This window comes from Scatophagus argus, chromosome 4 (genome assembly GCF_020382885.2).
Source record: "Scatophagus argus isolate fScaArg1 chromosome 4, fScaArg1.pri, whole genome shotgun sequence".
In the NCBI taxonomy this organism is placed as follows: Eukaryota; Metazoa; Chordata; class Actinopteri; family Scatophagidae; genus Scatophagus; species Scatophagus argus.
In genome coordinates this window covers 6,887,046-6,904,652 of record NC_058496.1, presented here as the reverse complement: position 1 = coordinate 6,904,652, position 17,607 = coordinate 6,887,046, and the positions used below count along the sequence as shown (strand labels likewise).

Here is a 17,607-nt window from a genome sequence, read left to right as displayed (position 1 = left end):
TAATCTGCTGCTAAAACAATGGATATGTGCATAGCATAAAAGCAGATAACAAAGGGATAAACGGATAGTGAGAGTCCAGTCTTCTCACAGACACATAATATTTGGACAAAGATATATTGCCATAATTCCACAGACTGTGTGTGATATTGAAAAGCTTCATTTATTTCTACCCAGCCACAGATAAGTGATACCCTCAGAGTGTAATTAAACTGCAATCATCCATCATTAGTCATGGCATGACAGTCTGCCTCTATCCAAATAACCCTCTCAGCTCCAGAGGTGGGAATAGTCTTTTATTTTGAGGGCTGGCTGTGTGCTGAGAGCAGAATTGGACCCATTTACATTGTGAAGTCCTAAAAAGGACAGCATCCCTTGTATTTCATTTATGCTTATGCATATTTTTCCAAAAGCTGTGTGGATTCACCCTCCGGATATCAGGAGACCATCCCCAAGGTCCATGCATTATCAGCAAGACCAGACTCCACCAGGTTGGAGAGGATGTCTGGCCTCAGGCACAAAAACAGTCAGAAGCAGCCTGGAGCAGGGATTTTATTTCTCCTTCTTGTTCCTTTTGATTTCAGCTTCTTTTTGCAGGATGGTAATAGAACAACTTGCACTGATGTGTAAGCATGTGTGATGTGCATGTGAATCTGTGTGCACCATCGGACAAATTTCACAGATGGCTTAATGTTCCCTTGATGTTTATTGCAAGGCTGTGGCCATTAAGACAACACTGACGGGAACCAAGTCTGCCAGGAGGCTCTCCCTGAGAAAAAAAACACAAAAAACAACACATTTGAAAACTTATTTCCTGTCATATAGCCTCCATTCCCTCTTATTACATTTTAGTTTTCTCCTTTCTAATACATTTGAAGGTAAACTTATATTTTCTACATATTTGTGGATATTAGGGGGTTTGCTTTTCCCCCCTCCCCAAATATATATTATAATAACTGTACAGTCTGAGGCTAAATCAATTATGCTTTGTACGCTGACACAAAAAAACGCAAAGCTCACAGAATTTGTTGTGTTTTTTCTACATGTTATGATTTTTGTTTATCGTGAACTCGTAATAAAGTCCACAAAACTTGGTCATAAGGTAGGTAACCATGAAAATTATTGCTGATCATTTCTTCTGTTATATTAAGGCTATGCGAGTCTTTGTGCGCAGGCTTGATCCACGTGAACGCAGAGGCTGATGACAGTGCGGAAGTGTCATGGCGCCGCCCATCACGCAGTGTCAGAAACAGCACTAGCGCAAAACAACTTGTAATGACTCTTCTTTTGCACTTTTGGAGTCGGTATTCAGTTAGGAAATCCGGGGAATCATAACGTAAGTATCTGGAGAAGCAGAGTGCGTCTAAAGTTATTCTTTACAGCCTTAAAGTTCGGTACGGTTGGATCGTTGTGTTCGTGTTTTGATTTGGCCACGTGTTGCTGATTTTTATTTGTATTTTGCTGCGCTTTTGAAGAAATATCAATAAATATGACGAGTCGTGGTCGGTCGCCACATACAGAAAAGGTTAAAGTTGTCATTTGCCTTGTGGTCACTTAAAATGGCTGCCAGTTGTTCAGTTGCCACTGAACTCCAAGCATTGCTGACCAGAGCCTTTCTAGGAACAATTGCTGTCTGTTAGAATAACAGTTTTCCAGTAGGTCTTGATATAATGTCGCTGTGAATGATCAGTACCAGTATTTTTGCAAAATTCTCATATGTTCTGTACTGTCGAAATGATGTAATAAGATCGTGTGCTGTGGTAATTAAAACCTATCAGACAATAGCAAGTACTTTTCAGGATAATATAGTTCTATAATAGACGCGTGTGTTACTCAAATATGGCATCTAGGCTCAACAGTAAAGATAAACTTTAATAATTCCCTGGAATTATGAAAAGGAAAGGAAAAGGAAAATGACTATTTTACAAGTGACTGAGTCAATGCATTATTAACTGCTCAGAAAAGAGAACAAATTAACCACATTATCTGTGTCTTTTCATTATATGCAAAAATGTTCACTATTTACTTTCTATTGAAAAAGAAGTCAGGATGTCTTCTGTCTGAAGTGGTTGCTCATTTTGGTTTCTGAACACCATTAACGTACAGATAAAAACCATACAGGCTGAAGTATTTGTTCATTTTAAACAAGTGCAGAAAGTTGTAGAACTGTTATAGTATTGCTCTTGTCCAAAATACTTCAGTGAAAAATAACAACAATTATTTTACCAGCCTTAATATTACTGCTCACTCACACATGTCTCCAGTTTAGGATGGCAGACTCAGGTGACCCCAGTGGTCAACGTGTACCGACCCCTGGAGGGAGCGGCAGAGGACTCCTGATGGGCCGCCGACCTTCAGCCGCCATTTCTCCTGCACGTCTCCCCTCGATGCGATCTAGAGACCTCACCCTGGGAGGCGTGAAGAAGGTAATGCACCCACTGTCCCACTGTTTTCAGAGAGCTGTTGAAAATGATCAAATGCACGATGCACAGTCAACTCCTCAGTGGTTCCTCAGCCAACGCTGTGATCTGAAAAGCTGATTTTGTTTCATTTATTTATTTTTTTTTCTTTTAGAAAACTTTTACACCCAACATTATCGGCCGCAAAGCCAAAGAGGAGTAAGTTCATAAAAATAAAATTAAAAAAATAATAATAAAAAAATATGCCAGAGAAAGTGGGTTTTTACTTTGACTAATAACTTTGTCTCTGTCAGAGCAAAAGTTGAGGGCGGGCAGAGGAGAGAGAGGAAGGATGGAGATCGAGGTCGAGGTCCCAGAGACAGAGGCAGGGGCCGAGGTCGCCCGGAGGTCATCCAGTCCCACTCTATTTTTGAACAGGGGCCTGCAGAGATGATGATGAAAAAGAAAGGTGGGAGTTCAGCTGGATAATCTCTCGCACAAGCATAACTGTGACTTATTTTGTTATTTTACGTGAAACTCTGCATCGTACGCAGGTGGCTATGAAAGTGAGAGAGATGCTCCAGTCGTGGGACCTTCGCCCATCATCAATATTAAAAAGGAGAAGCGAGAGACTGAGGAGGAGACCAAAGAGATTCTGCGCAGTCTGGAGAGAGATAATGTAAATGCCTTGGTTGTCAGGCATTAGTTTTTATTAGTTTCTACACGAGTTTAACTTTCCTCTCCTGTTGCGTTCTTTCAGTTTATAGACGACCCCTTCCTGAGGAGTGAGCAGAAGAGCTGCCCTGTCCAGCTTCCCCTTGCTGTGTCAGGATGGGGATTCAAGGAGGAATTTAGTACCGCTGCTGTTAAAATTGAAAAGGTGGAGGAAGACGCTGAACCCATGGAGGCTGCAGTTGAAGGTAAATGCAGCCCACCTGCTTTGTTGTTTTTTGGGAAATGTTCACACCACAAAAACATGAAATCATTAATATTTTTGAAACAGGATTAAACTGAAAGCTCCAAGTCAGCATCTTGTGTTTCCAGCATTTATGAGTATTTTTTTCTCTGTGAAAGCAGGAAATAATCGACTGCTCTCTCAAAGCGTACATTATCTGCTCCACAGTTAAACAGGAGCCAGTGGAAACGGAAATAAAGAAGTCGGAGGCAATTTTCAAGCCTCCTGCTCTCCCTGAGCCTGAAGTTCTGTCTGACCTGCTGCATAGGTGGAGTCTGAGCAAAGGGGACGAGCTGTTCTTCATGCAGCTGCCCGACTCGCTGCCCGGACAGCCTCCCACCAAAGAGCACCGACCGGTGAAAACAGAAGTGCAGTCAGAGGACGGACAGTCTGTGCTTCTGAAAACAGAGTCTCAGGTAGACATAACCGTCATCTATATGCAATAATATACCGTATTGTGGTTATACATGTAAACAGTATTTTGCTATTAAACAGGAGGAGCAAACTGAAGACAACAGCTGCAATCTGAAAGACCTGCGGGAGGGTCTTGTTGGAAAGATGCTGGTGAGGAAGTCAGGTCGTGTGCAGCTCATACTGGGACAAGTGACGCTTGATGTGTCTCTTGGAACATCATGCTCTTTCCTTCAGGTATGATTATAGTCTCTCTGTCTATGTTTGTCTCTTATCATAGAATTTGCACTCTTAACATTTCTGTTTTTTCTTCATCCTCACTCCCTGTTTTCTCAGGAGCTGGTCTCTATTGGTACAGAAGGAAGAACGGGCGACTTGGCTGTACTGGGGAATGTCAAACACAAAATGGTTTGCTCCCCAGACTTTGAGGCTCTGCTGGAAAGCAGCGCTTGACGCTCATCAGAGCACTGGAGAGGACTGAGCCTTGGGATGCGCTTGTGTGTTGTGACATTGGCAGGAGGTTCGCCGTTACTATGGGACACCTGACATCCAATACAAGTTTGATGGCAGTTGAATGCTCTTTTGTGTGTTCAGAGTTGCTGTAACAACATTTTAATATGAATTTATTTTCGTCTTGTTGGATAGGGATCTTAGTTTGGGGTTCAAAGGTTGAACGGTGTGCCAAATTTCAGTACTGTTTAGCTGACTTGACAAGACTGTACATGGATGTAAATGTGTGAATAAAAAAAACCTTTTTGTTATTCCAGGTTGGTGATTAGTGTCAAATGTTTTAAGCTGTTGGTTCACCCACCCATCAAAAACAAAGAGAAAGAAAATTAAGAAAATGGCCTTCTATGTTTTTGTTTTATTTGCTTAAGTTTGAGCTATGTGAGTGTAATGCTGAGTTGAACTGAATGAAAATTCAGCAAGGTGAAAAGACCGTTGTCAGTTGTCCTGCTGTGTTTTCTCTGTGTTTTTAATTTTCTTTAATTTGCACCTTAATGTTTGCTGCCGGTACGCTAATGTGGCCAAAAAATTGTGTTATGAGATGCACAACAGCTTACAAAAACATTGATCCACAGCGCCTCTGGTGGACATCATGAAAAATATACGTTAACGTGAAAGGACAGTGCAGTAACTAATTTGACCACCAGGTGTCAGTGTACAGCCACGTGTGTCTTGTGACTCAGGATGAGGGCTGGTCGTTTGAAATACGTAGACATCATCAAGCCGCCCGTTGTCAGCCCGTCGGGTGGAGTTTGGCTACAGTCTACGAGACAAAGACATCAAATTGACCAGGAGACCCCTACTGTACAGACTGAAGGTTGGTTAACTGAGAAGTCTTCTAAACTACGTCCACGTTAAAAATTGGCTACGAGAATAGCCTGTAAGATACTAAGTTTACGTAACGAATGCAAGATTTAGAACAAAAAGGTTTGCTCAGCATTTCACGCAGCGCCGGGATAGCACCCTCGAGGGCTGCGCGAGAGGAGCTAGCTGAGTGAGGTGGAGCACACCAGGAGACAAAAATTTAGCATAACCGTTAGCTCGGAGGCCACAAGCTAACTTTAAATCGTCCGTGTGAGTAACGTAAGGGGAGTTCTGAGTGTCACGACCCGCCGCTAGCTTAGGTCGTGCTTTTAATTAACTGCCTATATGGAGTCGGGAGGCTGTTAAATGATCACAGTGAGCGCTGACTGTTAACTGTAATGATGAGCCAAGCTAATCTCAGTGTGGTTTTACATGGGATGGAGCCTCTCGTTAGCCGTCCTGCTGCATCATACCAGGGGGTGAGGGCAGAATGGCCTCTAACGCTATCTCGGCACCGTGGCTGATAAACAGTGACGTTAGCACATAAACTTAACGTCCGTCACTGAACAGGGATACACGAGCTTTAGTCAAACTCTTTTGAAGAGTGGGTGGCATTCATTTCGGCTAGCATCAACTTAGTTCACCTTAATTATTCTGCTCAGAGACACGTTTTCTGTCTCGCGTTTCAAAGTACTCGGGTCATAGAGGACACAACTGTAACAGGGATCATCCTTGACGATTTGTTTGTACATCTTTGCAGATCTGTGTGAAGCCGAGCTGCAGAGTCCCCGGATCTGCTCCGCACCAGAGAACCACCTGCTGTGCTGTTGTTTTTCTTTTCATTGTTTACGTCTTCTTCGCCAGCGAGAGGCTTTGCTCACATAGCATAGAGGACATCTGCAGCGAGGACCCGCCATCAACACCGCTTTTAAGACTCGACCTTAGTTTCCTCTGGAATTGAATTCAGCTGAGCTTCAGAAGCAAACTGATGTTGGAAATAATGGAATTCACTGCTATTGCCCAAGAGGGCAGTTTCAAGATGTTCAGTTGCACTTTTGATGTTGATTCTCTGTTCAGTGTGAGGAGAAGTTGCATCCCCCAGTTATCTTCATGAAGACCTTTTTCTGACAAAAGATAAGGGCCGCTTGGGGGGCCAGGAGGTGGAAAGCTGTACCTCTGCTGCCCTACTGCCCTCTGATTTCAACTGTTTGAGTTTATTGCCCTCCTGACTACAAGATGGAGTTCTTCTTCAACCCTTTTGACAACTTGGTGTGTATCCTGCTGGGCATCTCTTTCACCGTTTGGTTCACCCTGCTGCTGGTCTTCATTATTGTACCTGCCATTTTTGGGGTGTCCTTTGGCATCCGACGTCTTTACATGAAAACTTTGTTAAAGATCTTTGAGGTAAGAGCATACTGCACAATGGCCCGCTATTTTGTGTTTATTTGAAGAGATGAAGGAACATGTATATGTATACATATACACTGGATGTACATATATGTACAGATACAGATACAGATTAGAGCCAATTGTCGATCATAAATAAATGATTTCCTTTGGGTTGAAACTGAGGAAGTACTGGGTTGGAAACAGCACACACACACAATGTAAAAGTATGTCTCAAGCTGTGTTCCTACTCTTGCACAGGTCCTGCTTTTTATGACTTGATCCTGTAAAACATCCTGTCATTGAACATACAGGAGTTTATAATAGTATAACAGCTTTCAAAAGTTGACGGTTTTGTTTTTCAAGGACAGCCTGTATTTGCCGTAGGTGTATTTTCTCTCTCGCCCTTTTGATCAACACAAGTCAGTTCTGTTTTTGGAAAGCAGTTACTTCTATTATGTTTTTGAAGCTGCAGCTCTGGCGAAGTAAGTTAGAAAAGTGCTGGATTCATGTGCACATCTCATGGCAGACATTGGCAACATGATGGCTTAGTCCTGCTTCACAGCAAGAAGGTTCTGAATTCAGTTCTTGGCCAGGATGGGAGTTTTCATGTTCTTTTTATGTTTACATGAGTTTCCTGTGGGTGCTCAGCTTTTTCCCACCATCAAGAACATGTAAGGCTCTCCTGTCAGTGCCCTTGACCAAGGCAGCATCCAGCTAGTCACCATTGTATTCACTGGCTGATACAGATTAACATCCCAGCCACAGAGCTATTTTTCCCTTGTTATGTAACCGTAGTACAGACCTTGTCACTAACTGTTGTCTGTGACATGGCTCTAACAGCCCTGGAATGTTGCTTACTGATTTGCAGTTTTCGCTGTCTAGAACTGAGCTTGAATCACCAGTAATGGCATTAAGGCATCAGCTTCAGCGTGCAATGAGGCTAATTCACCATTTAATGACTCAAGACATGCTTATCCGGTTTCTCTCCTCCTGCTATCTCTGGTCTGTTTTCACTAATAAAGCTCTCATCCCTTTCCAGCTCTGAGAGCAGGGCTTGTGCCAGATATAAATGGACCAGTGGGAGATATGAGAGACATTCTTAGTTCACGACTCCAGTTGCATCCGTGTCTCCATTTCAGAATGGAAATGGCTTGATGAATGGAAAAAACTGAATGTGAATGATCAGGCATCCAGCCTCATTCCTTCAGTTCAGCACAAGAACTACAGTAGCATTTTGTTTTTACAGCTAACTGCTTAAAGAAAGTATGTGTAGCCCATCAAGTGTGACAAAAAGTGAAAGGTATTTGTGTTTGTGTATCATAGGGGATACATAAATAAAAACCTCCACTTTGACACACAGCTGTGGAGCCACATGTGTGCATGTGTGCTCCTCCTTTTCACCACCCAAATAATCTTCACTGTCAGCTGCAGCTGCGTTTTAATATGTTGACTCAGTAGTGCAGCTTGTCACGACACGGTTTAAAACTGTATAAGAGAGCAAAGGTAATGCTAGTTAGGCTACTAATGTGTGTGCAGATTCCATGGACGGCTAGGATAGATAGGTCAAATAGACATACAGTATCACTGCATGCCAAGGTGTGGCTGTTAATGTAAGCTATGTCAGAACACTGGAATTAGCCAGGAGCATTTGCAGAACACATCAAAGAATGTAGAGCAACACAGTGATGTAGGCCACAACTTATGGCTGCAAAAGTCGTGCTGAAAGAAGCCTATGCCTATAAATCAGTCGATTTTCATACTTACTTTACGTTAATGGAAGGTACACAATATGAACAGTCTCCTGAGTGTACTTCCAATCAGCTTAATTAAACTTACGGTAATTCACTACCGCTGATCAATGCAGACAAACCGAGGAGTTAGCATGTGCTGCTGTAGTTTGAGACTGTTGGCCAAGTGAAACATCCAGTAAAATGATTTCCTGATCTTCCCTGCTTGTCCTCCAGCTAGAACACTGTGTCCTTTTCCTGCCTTTCATTGGATGAAACCTGTCTGCTTTGTTTCAGCATGCAGAGGGCGCACAAAGTTAAACATACTGAAGTGGGAGAGGTCTGCATAATGAAGTTAAAATGTGGCTGAGGTTACCGATAAGGCATGAAAGTTGACTTCTGAGAAGTCACAGTCTTGTTTCGTCAGCTCAGTGGAGGTTTCATACCCAGGCAGTTACACACACTTAATCAGAGAGATTAACGGTCGAAAACGTATGCATTAAGCACTTGTGACTCTGATCGTAATGAAGAAATTGGTGTGTTGATTGAGATTCTTGAATGATCAAATTTAGAAAGTTAAGCATTACAGCATTTTGCAAATAGTGGTAGCTGGCTGTGAAATGTTTTCAACTGTTTTTGGTCTCAACAACTGTTAAATGTGAGTGCATCAATGTTTTTGTTTACTTTGTTAGTGAAGTACTTGAAAATGCTGCATCCCATGCCTTTTGGGTAAGTCTTGTTTTTACACACCTTTGTTGTTTTTGTTTTTTGTAGTGGGCCACACTTAGGATAGAGAGAGGAGCCAAAGAAAAGAATCATCCCTTGTACAAACCCTATTCAAACGGTAAGATGTGGTCAGTGTGTTTTCCCACGTGTTCATGTTTGGTACATGTGTTTGTTATAGAGGCAAGTATTGCTGACATCCTGTCTCTCTGGACTGCTTCAGCTATCATTGCCAAGGAACCCACTTCTTTGGAGGAGGAGATCAAGGAGATCCGGCGGAGTGGCAGCAACAGAGACCTGGACTCAGCCCCTGAGTTTGAGATGTCTGACATCTTCTATTTTGCCCGGCGAGGAGTGGAGAGCATCATGGATGATGAGGTGACCAAGCGGTTCACTGCTGAGGAGCTGGAGTCCTGGAATCTGCTGACCCGCAGCAACAACAACTTCCACTACATCAGCCTAAGGCTGACCGTCCTATGGGGGCTGGGCCTGCTGATCCGCTATGGCTTCCTGCTGCCTCTCAGGTATTAGCTGCACCTCCATCCCGGTCCTTGTTTGTTATTAGAGGTGATTTCCACGGTGACCCTCTTCTGGGTAAAACACGTAGTATGCCGAATACAAAATGTTGCATGTTTCTCTGACACAAAGACTAAGTTGTCTATACTGGCTTTTCAGTGATGTGCTATGATGCAACACCTCCCCCCCCTTCCTCCAGCTGCATGACGATCAGATCATCTATCGGCAATGTCAAGTAACCGTGACTAGATGATATGAAAATAGAAACGATTGCCCAACCCAAGTGTAGCCACTCTGTACAATAACATGTGAGTCTGACATGTTCCTTTTGTGGTCAAGGAAGGTCACAAGGTGGTCATTTACCTTGTGACCTTTGTAGTCACAAGGTAAATGTTGTGGTGAATTCACATGGGAAACAGCTGATGTATAAACATGCATTTTTGTAAGGAGACAGCGTACAGCTTGATTAAAGAATTTGGGGAATTAATACGTGTGTGCACACTCTGCATGGGGTTTGAGCTGAACATGAAATGAACAGAGGGAGATCTTCATTCAGGGTCAGCTTAGAGAGGCACAGGGACAGTGACTCAGTACTAAGCCGGTCTGGCTCATCTCCAGCTGCCAGTGGGGAGACGAATCAGGCCACCGCTACACAGACAGACACCATTCTAGTTTTCCCTCCAGTTAATAGATGCTCTCATTCAATAGGCTACTTGTCCAATTAAATATTGGCCTGACTCGCTGACTCTAATGTTTGTCTAATCCTTGTCTAATTTATTCAGCACCAAGTCCACTTGTTGGCCATGTGAAACATTACCTAATATGCCATCCTGCATTTACTGGAGTCTGTTCTCAGTGTCAATGAGAACAGAGGAGAGTGTCATACTTTAAAGTGACAACAAGAACTCTGCTTCCCTGGATAACATAACATTAATATTAGATAGACAGATTTTTTTATTCGTTCCCAAGGGAAATTCTACATTATCCTTCCATGTTATTTTAGTGGTTATATCTTCTCAATGAGAACTTGTAGTATGGAAGGAAACTTTTATGGCTAAGCTTTGTGTTCTTGCTTTTAAATGCCAGTAAAACGAATCATTTCATTGAATTTGTTGATCCAGCATATTTGTGTTTTAGTTTTTTCAGAATAAGTGTAACTTTCCTTTTCGGTCTCTCCACCAGGGTAACACTTGCCTTCACTGGTGTGGGCCTGCTCGTGTTCCTCACCTGTGTAGTTGGGCTACTGCCGAACGGAAGGTAAGACTGACGGCAAGCAGGTCCGTTTTCATTTATCAAGAACATCACCTCATATCAACTGGACGTAATCATCTCAACACACAGAGTGCATCATGTTCTTGTGTGCTTCTTCTTCTTCTTACAGGATGAAAAACTTTCTGAGTGAGAAAGTCCATTTGATGTGCTACAGAATATGTGTCAGAGCTCTGACTGCCATTATAACCTACCACGACAGGTAAAGGACCACATCTCTTGAAGTTATGTGACTGGTAACTTTCATGGGGCGTGAGCAGTCTTCGTAGGTAGAACAGTACACATTGTGGGAAAGTTAGTTCACATTAGTTCAAATTAGCTCAGTGCATGACTCGTGGTAATTCTGTCAACAGGAATAATGGAAGCAAAATCCATAAAAGACCCATAGCAGCCAGACCAGTTTCCCTAACCCATATGAACTGGCAGTTGGGGCACAAACACTTGACATTACCACAGTGCTTTTAATAACAGCATAATTATGAGACCACAGGGGTGATTATTTACCAGCCTAATTATGAAAACATAAGTCAAAGCCCTGTATATTTTAAAGAAAGCTTGTCATTACTGCAGGTATTTTTACAAATCGGAAAGTTACCTTTGTATATTCAAATACTGAAAATACACATGTAACATTGACCTGCTCGTATGGAGAGTCTTTACAGAGTTCACAGTTCATTTCCCATTGCACACATTTTGCCTGACAAATTGCAGCTGACTTGGCTTTGCTGTTTTGATTGTTGGCTACTTGTCATCTTCTCTAGTAGTTTTTTGGTTAATCTTTATTGTAACTATTACTGCAAATGGTTCTTCTGCTGGTTTGTTGCTTCTGCTTCTTCTTTTTTTAACACTTCTGCTGCAGTGCTTCAGCAGAATTTTGTGGGTCAATTTCTCAAGTTCTTTTTGTGAACAGCGCCTTGGCAATCTATCTCAAGTTCAGTTCTCACTGCAAATACTGAAGATGTCATATGATTTTTGTGACCTTTTGACTTAATCTTAAGCTGCAGGCAGCCACACCGCTAGCACTTTAAAGCCTATGTCCCAAAAATGTAGCAGTCCCACTGTCGATTATTGAAGCCTGTAAAGAAAATTGAATTTTATTTGTACAGAGGTCACTGGTGCTGATTTGTTCAATGTTGACAGATGAGCTATCTTTAGAGAACAGAAACCAGGGTGTGTGAGCAGTTGAGATGTGAGAACCCAGAGCACGAGTACGAAAGGCAAGGTGCCTGAGGCTAGACTGTCCACACTCGTATTCGTTCTAGCCGGCATATGAGCTTAGGTGAAGCACAAAACCTGGGTCTGTGATGCCAAGGCACACCTGATCAAGCTACAGCAACATTTTAAAGATAAAACACACAATGCTTGAAGCCGCCGAATTCACAATTCTATTTCACAGGCACACGTTTCATTATCCTTAAATGGATGTTGGTAGTGATGGTGATTTGTTCTAAGTGAGGCTTGTTTTTGTTTACATGCAGCAGTGTAAGAATCTGAGAAGAATGTTAAAATACTGACAGCTTTTATAGAGGATGGCACGTGTAACAGGACGAGGAGGAGGAAGTTCAGACTTTGTGTAGTTGCCCATCAGTTACAGCTGGTGTTGTATTTGGTTAACTGCTGTGTATGCTTGACTGAATTTGAAATAACATGAAATGAAATGTCATCTGAAGTTAAGTTACTTGCCCATCTTGAGGCACCAGTCAAAATAGTAGTTTTTTCTTTTCTTTTTTTTTTTTTTTATTAGAATTTGAATTCGCAAGATTTTATGTGATCATTTTAACCTTTTAATTCATCTGGGGAATTAAACACATTGATACAGGTAAAGGTGAGATAGAGGTGAGAAAAAGAACTGTATGTTCTTCCATCTTTCTTAATGTCTGCCATCTAGGCATAGCCTGTTGTGACATGTATTCCTCTCTAGTCTGGGGCTAAAAATATACAAGTGACACAGGAAGTGTTGCTCTCCCTCTCTATTTAAGATAGTAACTCTATCTTTGGAATGTGGACTCAGTATGTTCAGGTCCTGCATGTTCTGGGGGTCAAACCTTTTCCATATCCACCACGGGTTGCTTTTGTTTCTTGCAAGAAGTCCGTGAGAAGCAGCATCCGTTGTTTGGTGGAAAAGGACGGCTTTGAGGCGTGATTATATTGCTTTCTTCATTTATTGTGATGTGCACTAAAACTGTACTTTGACACTTGCTATCACACTCTGCATTGTTAATCCTCCAGGAAGTTACTTCATAATACATAGATTAACAGTCTTCCTGTTTGAATTTTTCCAGTGAAAATAAACCCAAGAATGGAGGAATATGTGTCGCCAACCACACCTCGCCCATTGATGTCATCATCTTGGCCAGTGACGGCTGCTATGCGATGGTAAATACACTGATGTCTAGCAGGAAGCTACAAAAACATTGACTCTGGTTACTTCTTCCATAGCAGCTGCTTGTCTCTCGAAATGCCATTTCTCCCAGAAATAGATGTGTTGGTATCCAATATGTTGGTTGTGTCATATCAGGTCGGCCAAATTCACGGTGGCTTGATGGGGGTCATTCAGAGATCCATGGTCAAGGCCTGTCCACACATTTGGTTTGAACGCTCAGAAGTCAAAGACAGACACCTAGTGGCCAAGCGGTAGTATTACAATCTTTGTTATTGAATTATATTGTGCATTTTCCCCTCTTAGTCTTTAAGGAAAATTTTTTATTTTGTTTGTTTTTTACAATCAGTTGTTTCAAAGTACATTTTTATATTTATTTTGAGTGTTAGTCTGCTGTAAATACTACTTGTGTAACTTGTGAAAATATAGTATAAATAGTATAAAGTGTATATATATATTCATAATAACTTTGATACATTTGTATTGCAGATTGAGTGACCATGTGCAAGATAAATCTAAACTGCCCATTCTGATTTTCCCAGAAGGTGAGCTTCCTCATTTATCTTGGAGAGATGGAAAGACTTTTTTTAATGTCTGTAAGTCTGAATTTCCTTTATCTCTAAAACGTCCAGGTACCTGCATTAACAACACATCAGTTATGATGTTCAAGAAGGGCAGTTTTGAGATTGGTGCCACAGTCTACCCTGTGGCCATTAAGGTGAGAATGATGTCCTTTCTTTTCTTATGTGAAAGGTTGTTTTATAACATGATGTCCATTTACCCATCGACAAACAAACAGTTTGTTTGAAATAATTCATGTGTTGATTATTCTGTGTGGTGTGTTTGATCCTCACAGTATGACCCCCGTTTCGGAGATGCCTTCTGGAACAGCAGCAAGTTTGGGATGGTCAACTACCTGCTGCGAATGATGAGCAGCTGGGCCATCGTGTGCAGCGTGTGGTACCTTCCTCCCATGTCTAGAGAGGTGAGTCTTCATGGTTAACTTTGATGAATGAAACAATCAGCATATCATCAGAACAGAACATACAGATAAAAAAATGTGATGATGTGCATTGTTACTTATGATCACTTGTTTGCCTTTCACATTCATGTTGATTTTCTCCAACAGGAGGGTGAGGATGCTGTGCAGTTTGCCAATCGTGTGAAGGCAGCCATAGCCAGGCAAGGCGGACTGGTCGACCTCCTGTGGTAAGATAAAACCCATTCAGATCAAACAAGTGACCATTTTTCAATGTTATCACAGGTGATAGCGTAAAATTAAGTTAAACATTTTCATATTTTGCCTCCAACACTGACATATGGGGTCAGTAAAAACATCACAGCTTGCAGTATAACTTGACATTTTGACTTGTCAGCCTCAGGTGTATGTAGTTAGATGTAGTAAGAAAAGTTAAAATGTTGGTAAAAGATTGTCAAAGAGGATTGTATTGCATTGGTTTTCATTTCTTCAGTCAGGTCTGTGTTAACACGGATCAGCCAAAACATCAAAACCTCTGACAGGTGCCATCAGGGAAGCCGTTGCCATCTGTAATCAGCAGTAGAATATGGATGAACTGCATAATTGCCCCCCAGATCAGTGCTTGTTGTGACTAATTGTAAACTCTTTTGTAGGGACGGAGGATTGAAGCGAGCAAAGGTAAAAGATACCTTCAAAGAAGAGCAGCAGAAGCTGTACAGTAAAATGCTGGTGGGCACCCAAGAGGACCGCAGTCGCTCCTGAAGGACCTCTGTGGAGGTGGACTGGCTCAGAAACTCACTCGGGCACCTCGGACTAAATAGGCAGTCAGCAACGCTGTCTCGTTCTCTGTTGGAGCTCCGGACTGGAAAATCCCTTCTCTGATGTCAACAGCACTCCATTTGGCTTTCTCGGTCACTGCCTCAGCTTGGCATGTTCAGTTTGCGTTGCTGTTACGGGCCGTTCTGGGTCTGTCGTCCTTTGTTGGAATCGCTCGCATGGAACTTTGCTTGTATTGAGAGCAAAGTGCACACAGTACAGGAGCATTGTCTTCCTTGGTGGCAGTCTTGTGAGGGAAAACTTGTATTATCTCTGTTGAGTTCCTGTCTTTGTTTGATAGTTTCAGCTTTTAATTTTCATCTTACTGTCATGTTTTAAAGTCACAGACATGATTACACCTGGGATGTAGAAGAGAGTTACTGTAGATAAAAACTTGTTTGTACTAAAGCTAATGCCTGTGACAGAGTTGGGATTTTGCATGACTGACTTGTGTCCATCATTAAGGGCACAATGCCAGATTTTGTTACATTTCAGATATTTTTACGGTCTTTTTCCAAGAGAAAAAAAAAACCTTGTATTTTAAGCTTTGCGTTTTAAGACTTGTGTCAACACATGTGGTCACCATAGGAGTTACATTGCAGATGAGCTCTTGATACGTTGTCCGTTTCTGTGTTGTTTTTTTTCTTCCATGGAATGTGTAAATCTTCACATTATGAAGTGGAAATTGTGCACCCACGGTTACTGAGGGAGGTTTATGCAATGAGGCAGATATTCCAGTTCCAGCTATTAATACAGCGTAACTGGAGTAAATGGGTTCTGTAGTCCATGCATTAAGAATTTATTTGGGATGCTTTTAACGTGGTCTCGTTTGGCGCCCATGGCACAGTTAGTGATGTCGGATAATGACCACACAGCTGGTCTCCTGACTAAAACATGTGACAATTAACTGTTGCACATTAAAACTAATGTACTTCCTGCTTGTGCAGTGACCATTTTGCCTAATTTATTTTAAGTGAACTCCAGAAGCTATTGTCTTTATGTGCCCCCTCATCAATATCTCCCCTGGACTTGGCAGCCTCCTCAGGGTGGTTTCAAGGAGAGACAAAGTGCAGCTGTAGTTTGGACTCCCTGTTAGCGTGGAGTTGAGGAAAATGGTCGGTCAGCCTTCAGAGATTTCTCCCTGAGGCTATAATTTCTCTAGTTTGCTGTTATCAGGGATTTAGACCATGTCGATCTGTTCAGCAAAATAAATGTTCAAGAATGTGGCTCCACTTTTGACTTCAAGAGGTTTTTTTTTGTGCTTCTCACACTGTTAGTTCATTTTTGTTTTTTCCGATGCACAAAATGGTTATAAATTTGTTCTTGGAGAATGTGGAACTAGAACATGCCACTACAACTAGACAAATGGCTGCTGATGTTTAAGGTAAATAATCAGATTCAAACTGCAATGTGTCCCAATGCTAGATATTTGGCATTTAAATTCAGTGTATTGCAAATTTAACCAAATCTTCGTATTTGTATTATTAGCGACTTTTACTACTTCTATATTATGCCTTTTTGCTTTTTTCTGGCAAAAAGGTCAAAGCATTTTTCATTTGATATTTTTAGAATTGAATGTTTTCCAGGACTGCCTCAATTAGCCGTTTTTTTTCTGTGCTATTCTTGGCAGGCAAGTCAGGGCTCTGGTAACGTTTCCTGTGTGATCTATTGTGCAGTGGACACCGAGCTTCTAACACAGTCTGGCATGTGGAGGATTTTAAACATTATATATCCTGTATTTATTCTCCAGCTGATTATGTCTAAATGTATTTCCATTGATATTTGTTGTTGGTTCTGTCTCGGCTGCTTCGTCCAAAATTCAGGCCTTTACTCCTGGCTGCAATAAATGGCCTCAGTCTTCTTTCAGAGTGGTTTCCCCTTTAACTGCCTTTGTTTCCAAACTAGTGATGGACACGGCAGCATTCTTTTGCATCTCTGTTGCACTAGTTTCAAATGGATCTGTTGACGTTGGTGAATAAAGCACAGAAGAGGAGTGAAAAGAAGCAGGGAGCTGAAAAGGCTGGCTGTGTAAACCATGCCATGGTTGAACAGCTCGCCAACAGCACTATGGAGAGTCAGGCCGCCTGCAGTCTTTGCTTTACCCTGGGCCGGAGCTTAGATTGCTGGATGGCACGGATCCATCTACTCCAAATAAGAGTTTTACATCTCTTATCGACTGACTGGGCTGAGAGAAAGCTACTGTAGGTGTGTTGTAAAATATTGTGCTTACTCAGCTGTTGCCATGACTGGAAGTTGTGTGTGTGTTGGGGAGGGGCTGTTCTAGAGAAAATTAAGCTGCAGGTCAGGCACATAACAATAAAACACTGGCACACTATCTTCTTCTACCGTTTCAGGGCTTCACACAGGAGCAATACATGAGTGCACGGCTAAAGCAAAGTCACAGATACAGATAAGACCGCCTGCACTGTCATATGCATGTGTTAACAGCCGTACACAGCTTGGGAGGAGAACAATTACAGCGAAAACAGACTGTCATCAGTGAGAGGATATTTCATTGAAAGCAAAGTTCCACGGAAAGAAAATGACTTCCTGTTGAGACTACACAGAAGAGTCTGTGGTATGTTGCGTGGCGAGTTGAGTTCTTTCAACTCGCCATGTATAATACTACACTTTCTCTGTATAAGTTAGGTTATACATTACAAACATTTGTGTGTATTTGTGTAATTATGCAATTTATTATTGCAATAGTATATTATTTAACCTGGGGGTTAAAA

The 17,607-nt window shown here is 41.9% G+C and overlaps 2 protein-coding genes across 4 annotated transcripts; both read left to right on the top strand.

The window, feature by feature from the left end:
• The first annotated feature begins 1,177 nt into the window (after nucleotides 1-1,177).
• On the top strand, nucleotides 1,178-4,528 carry polr3d (polymerase (RNA) III (DNA directed) polypeptide D). Its single transcript, XM_046387206.1, has 9 exons — nucleotides 1,178-1,333; nucleotides 2,262-2,423; nucleotides 2,572-2,615; nucleotides 2,711-2,865; nucleotides 2,951-3,075; nucleotides 3,157-3,316; nucleotides 3,520-3,767; nucleotides 3,847-3,999; nucleotides 4,099-4,528. Exons 2-9 carry the CDS (start codon nucleotides 2,268-2,270, stop codon nucleotides 4,213-4,215), a joined length of 1,158 nt encoding a protein of 385 aa, XP_046243162.1. The 5' UTR covers nucleotides 1,178-1,333; nucleotides 2,262-2,267; the 3' UTR covers nucleotides 4,216-4,528.
• Nucleotides 4,529-4,826: 298 nt separating this feature from the next.
• Nucleotides 4,827-16,105, top strand: LOC124058204 (glycerol-3-phosphate acyltransferase 4). Of its 3 annotated transcripts, none has more exons than XM_046387202.1 (13): nucleotides 4,827-5,086; nucleotides 5,834-6,477; nucleotides 8,964-9,033; nucleotides 9,136-9,436; nucleotides 10,611-10,685; nucleotides 10,810-10,899; nucleotides 12,980-13,073; nucleotides 13,216-13,331; nucleotides 13,567-13,622; nucleotides 13,710-13,795; nucleotides 13,934-14,062; nucleotides 14,207-14,286; nucleotides 14,710-16,105. In XM_046387202.1, exons 2-13 carry the CDS (start codon nucleotides 6,310-6,312, stop codon nucleotides 14,816-14,818), a joined length of 1,374 nt encoding a protein of 457 aa, XP_046243158.1. In that variant the 5' UTR covers nucleotides 4,827-5,086; nucleotides 5,834-6,309; the 3' UTR covers nucleotides 14,819-16,105. The 3 variants fall into 3 exon arrangements, with proteins under 3 accessions (XP_046243158.1, XP_046243160.1, XP_046243159.1); XM_046387204.1 differs by having other exon boundaries at nucleotides 4,827-5,149; XM_046387203.1 differs by lacking the exon at nucleotides 4,827-5,086 and adding an exon at nucleotides 5,168-5,343.
• Nucleotides 16,106-17,607: the final 1,502 nt, after the last annotated feature.

Bases quoted from the DNA above. Each gene is read 5' to 3' on its own strand.
- polr3d (XM_046387206.1), top strand. From the start codon at position 2,268: ATGGCAGACTCAGGTGACCCCAGTGGTCAACGTGTACCGACCCCTGGA. The intron at 2,616-2,710 runs GTAAGTTCATAA...TGTCTCTGTCAG, and splicing joins GGCCGCAAAGCCAAAGAGGA to AGCAAAAGTTGAGGGCGGGC. The intron at 3,317-3,519 runs GTAAATGCAGCC...TCTGCTCCACAG, and splicing joins CATGGAGGCTGCAGTTGAAG to TTAAACAGGAGCCAGTGGAA.
- LOC124058204 (XM_046387202.1), top strand. From the start codon at position 6,310: ATGGAGTTCTTCTTCAACCCTTTTGACAACTTGGTGTGTATCCTGCTG. The intron at 13,332-13,566 runs GTAGTATTACAA...TTTGTATTGCAG, and splicing joins AGACACCTAGTGGCCAAGCG to ATTGAGTGACCATGTGCAAG. The intron at 14,063-14,206 runs GTGAGTCTTCAT...TTTCTCCAACAG, and splicing joins TTCCTCCCATGTCTAGAGAG to GAGGGTGAGGATGCTGTGCA.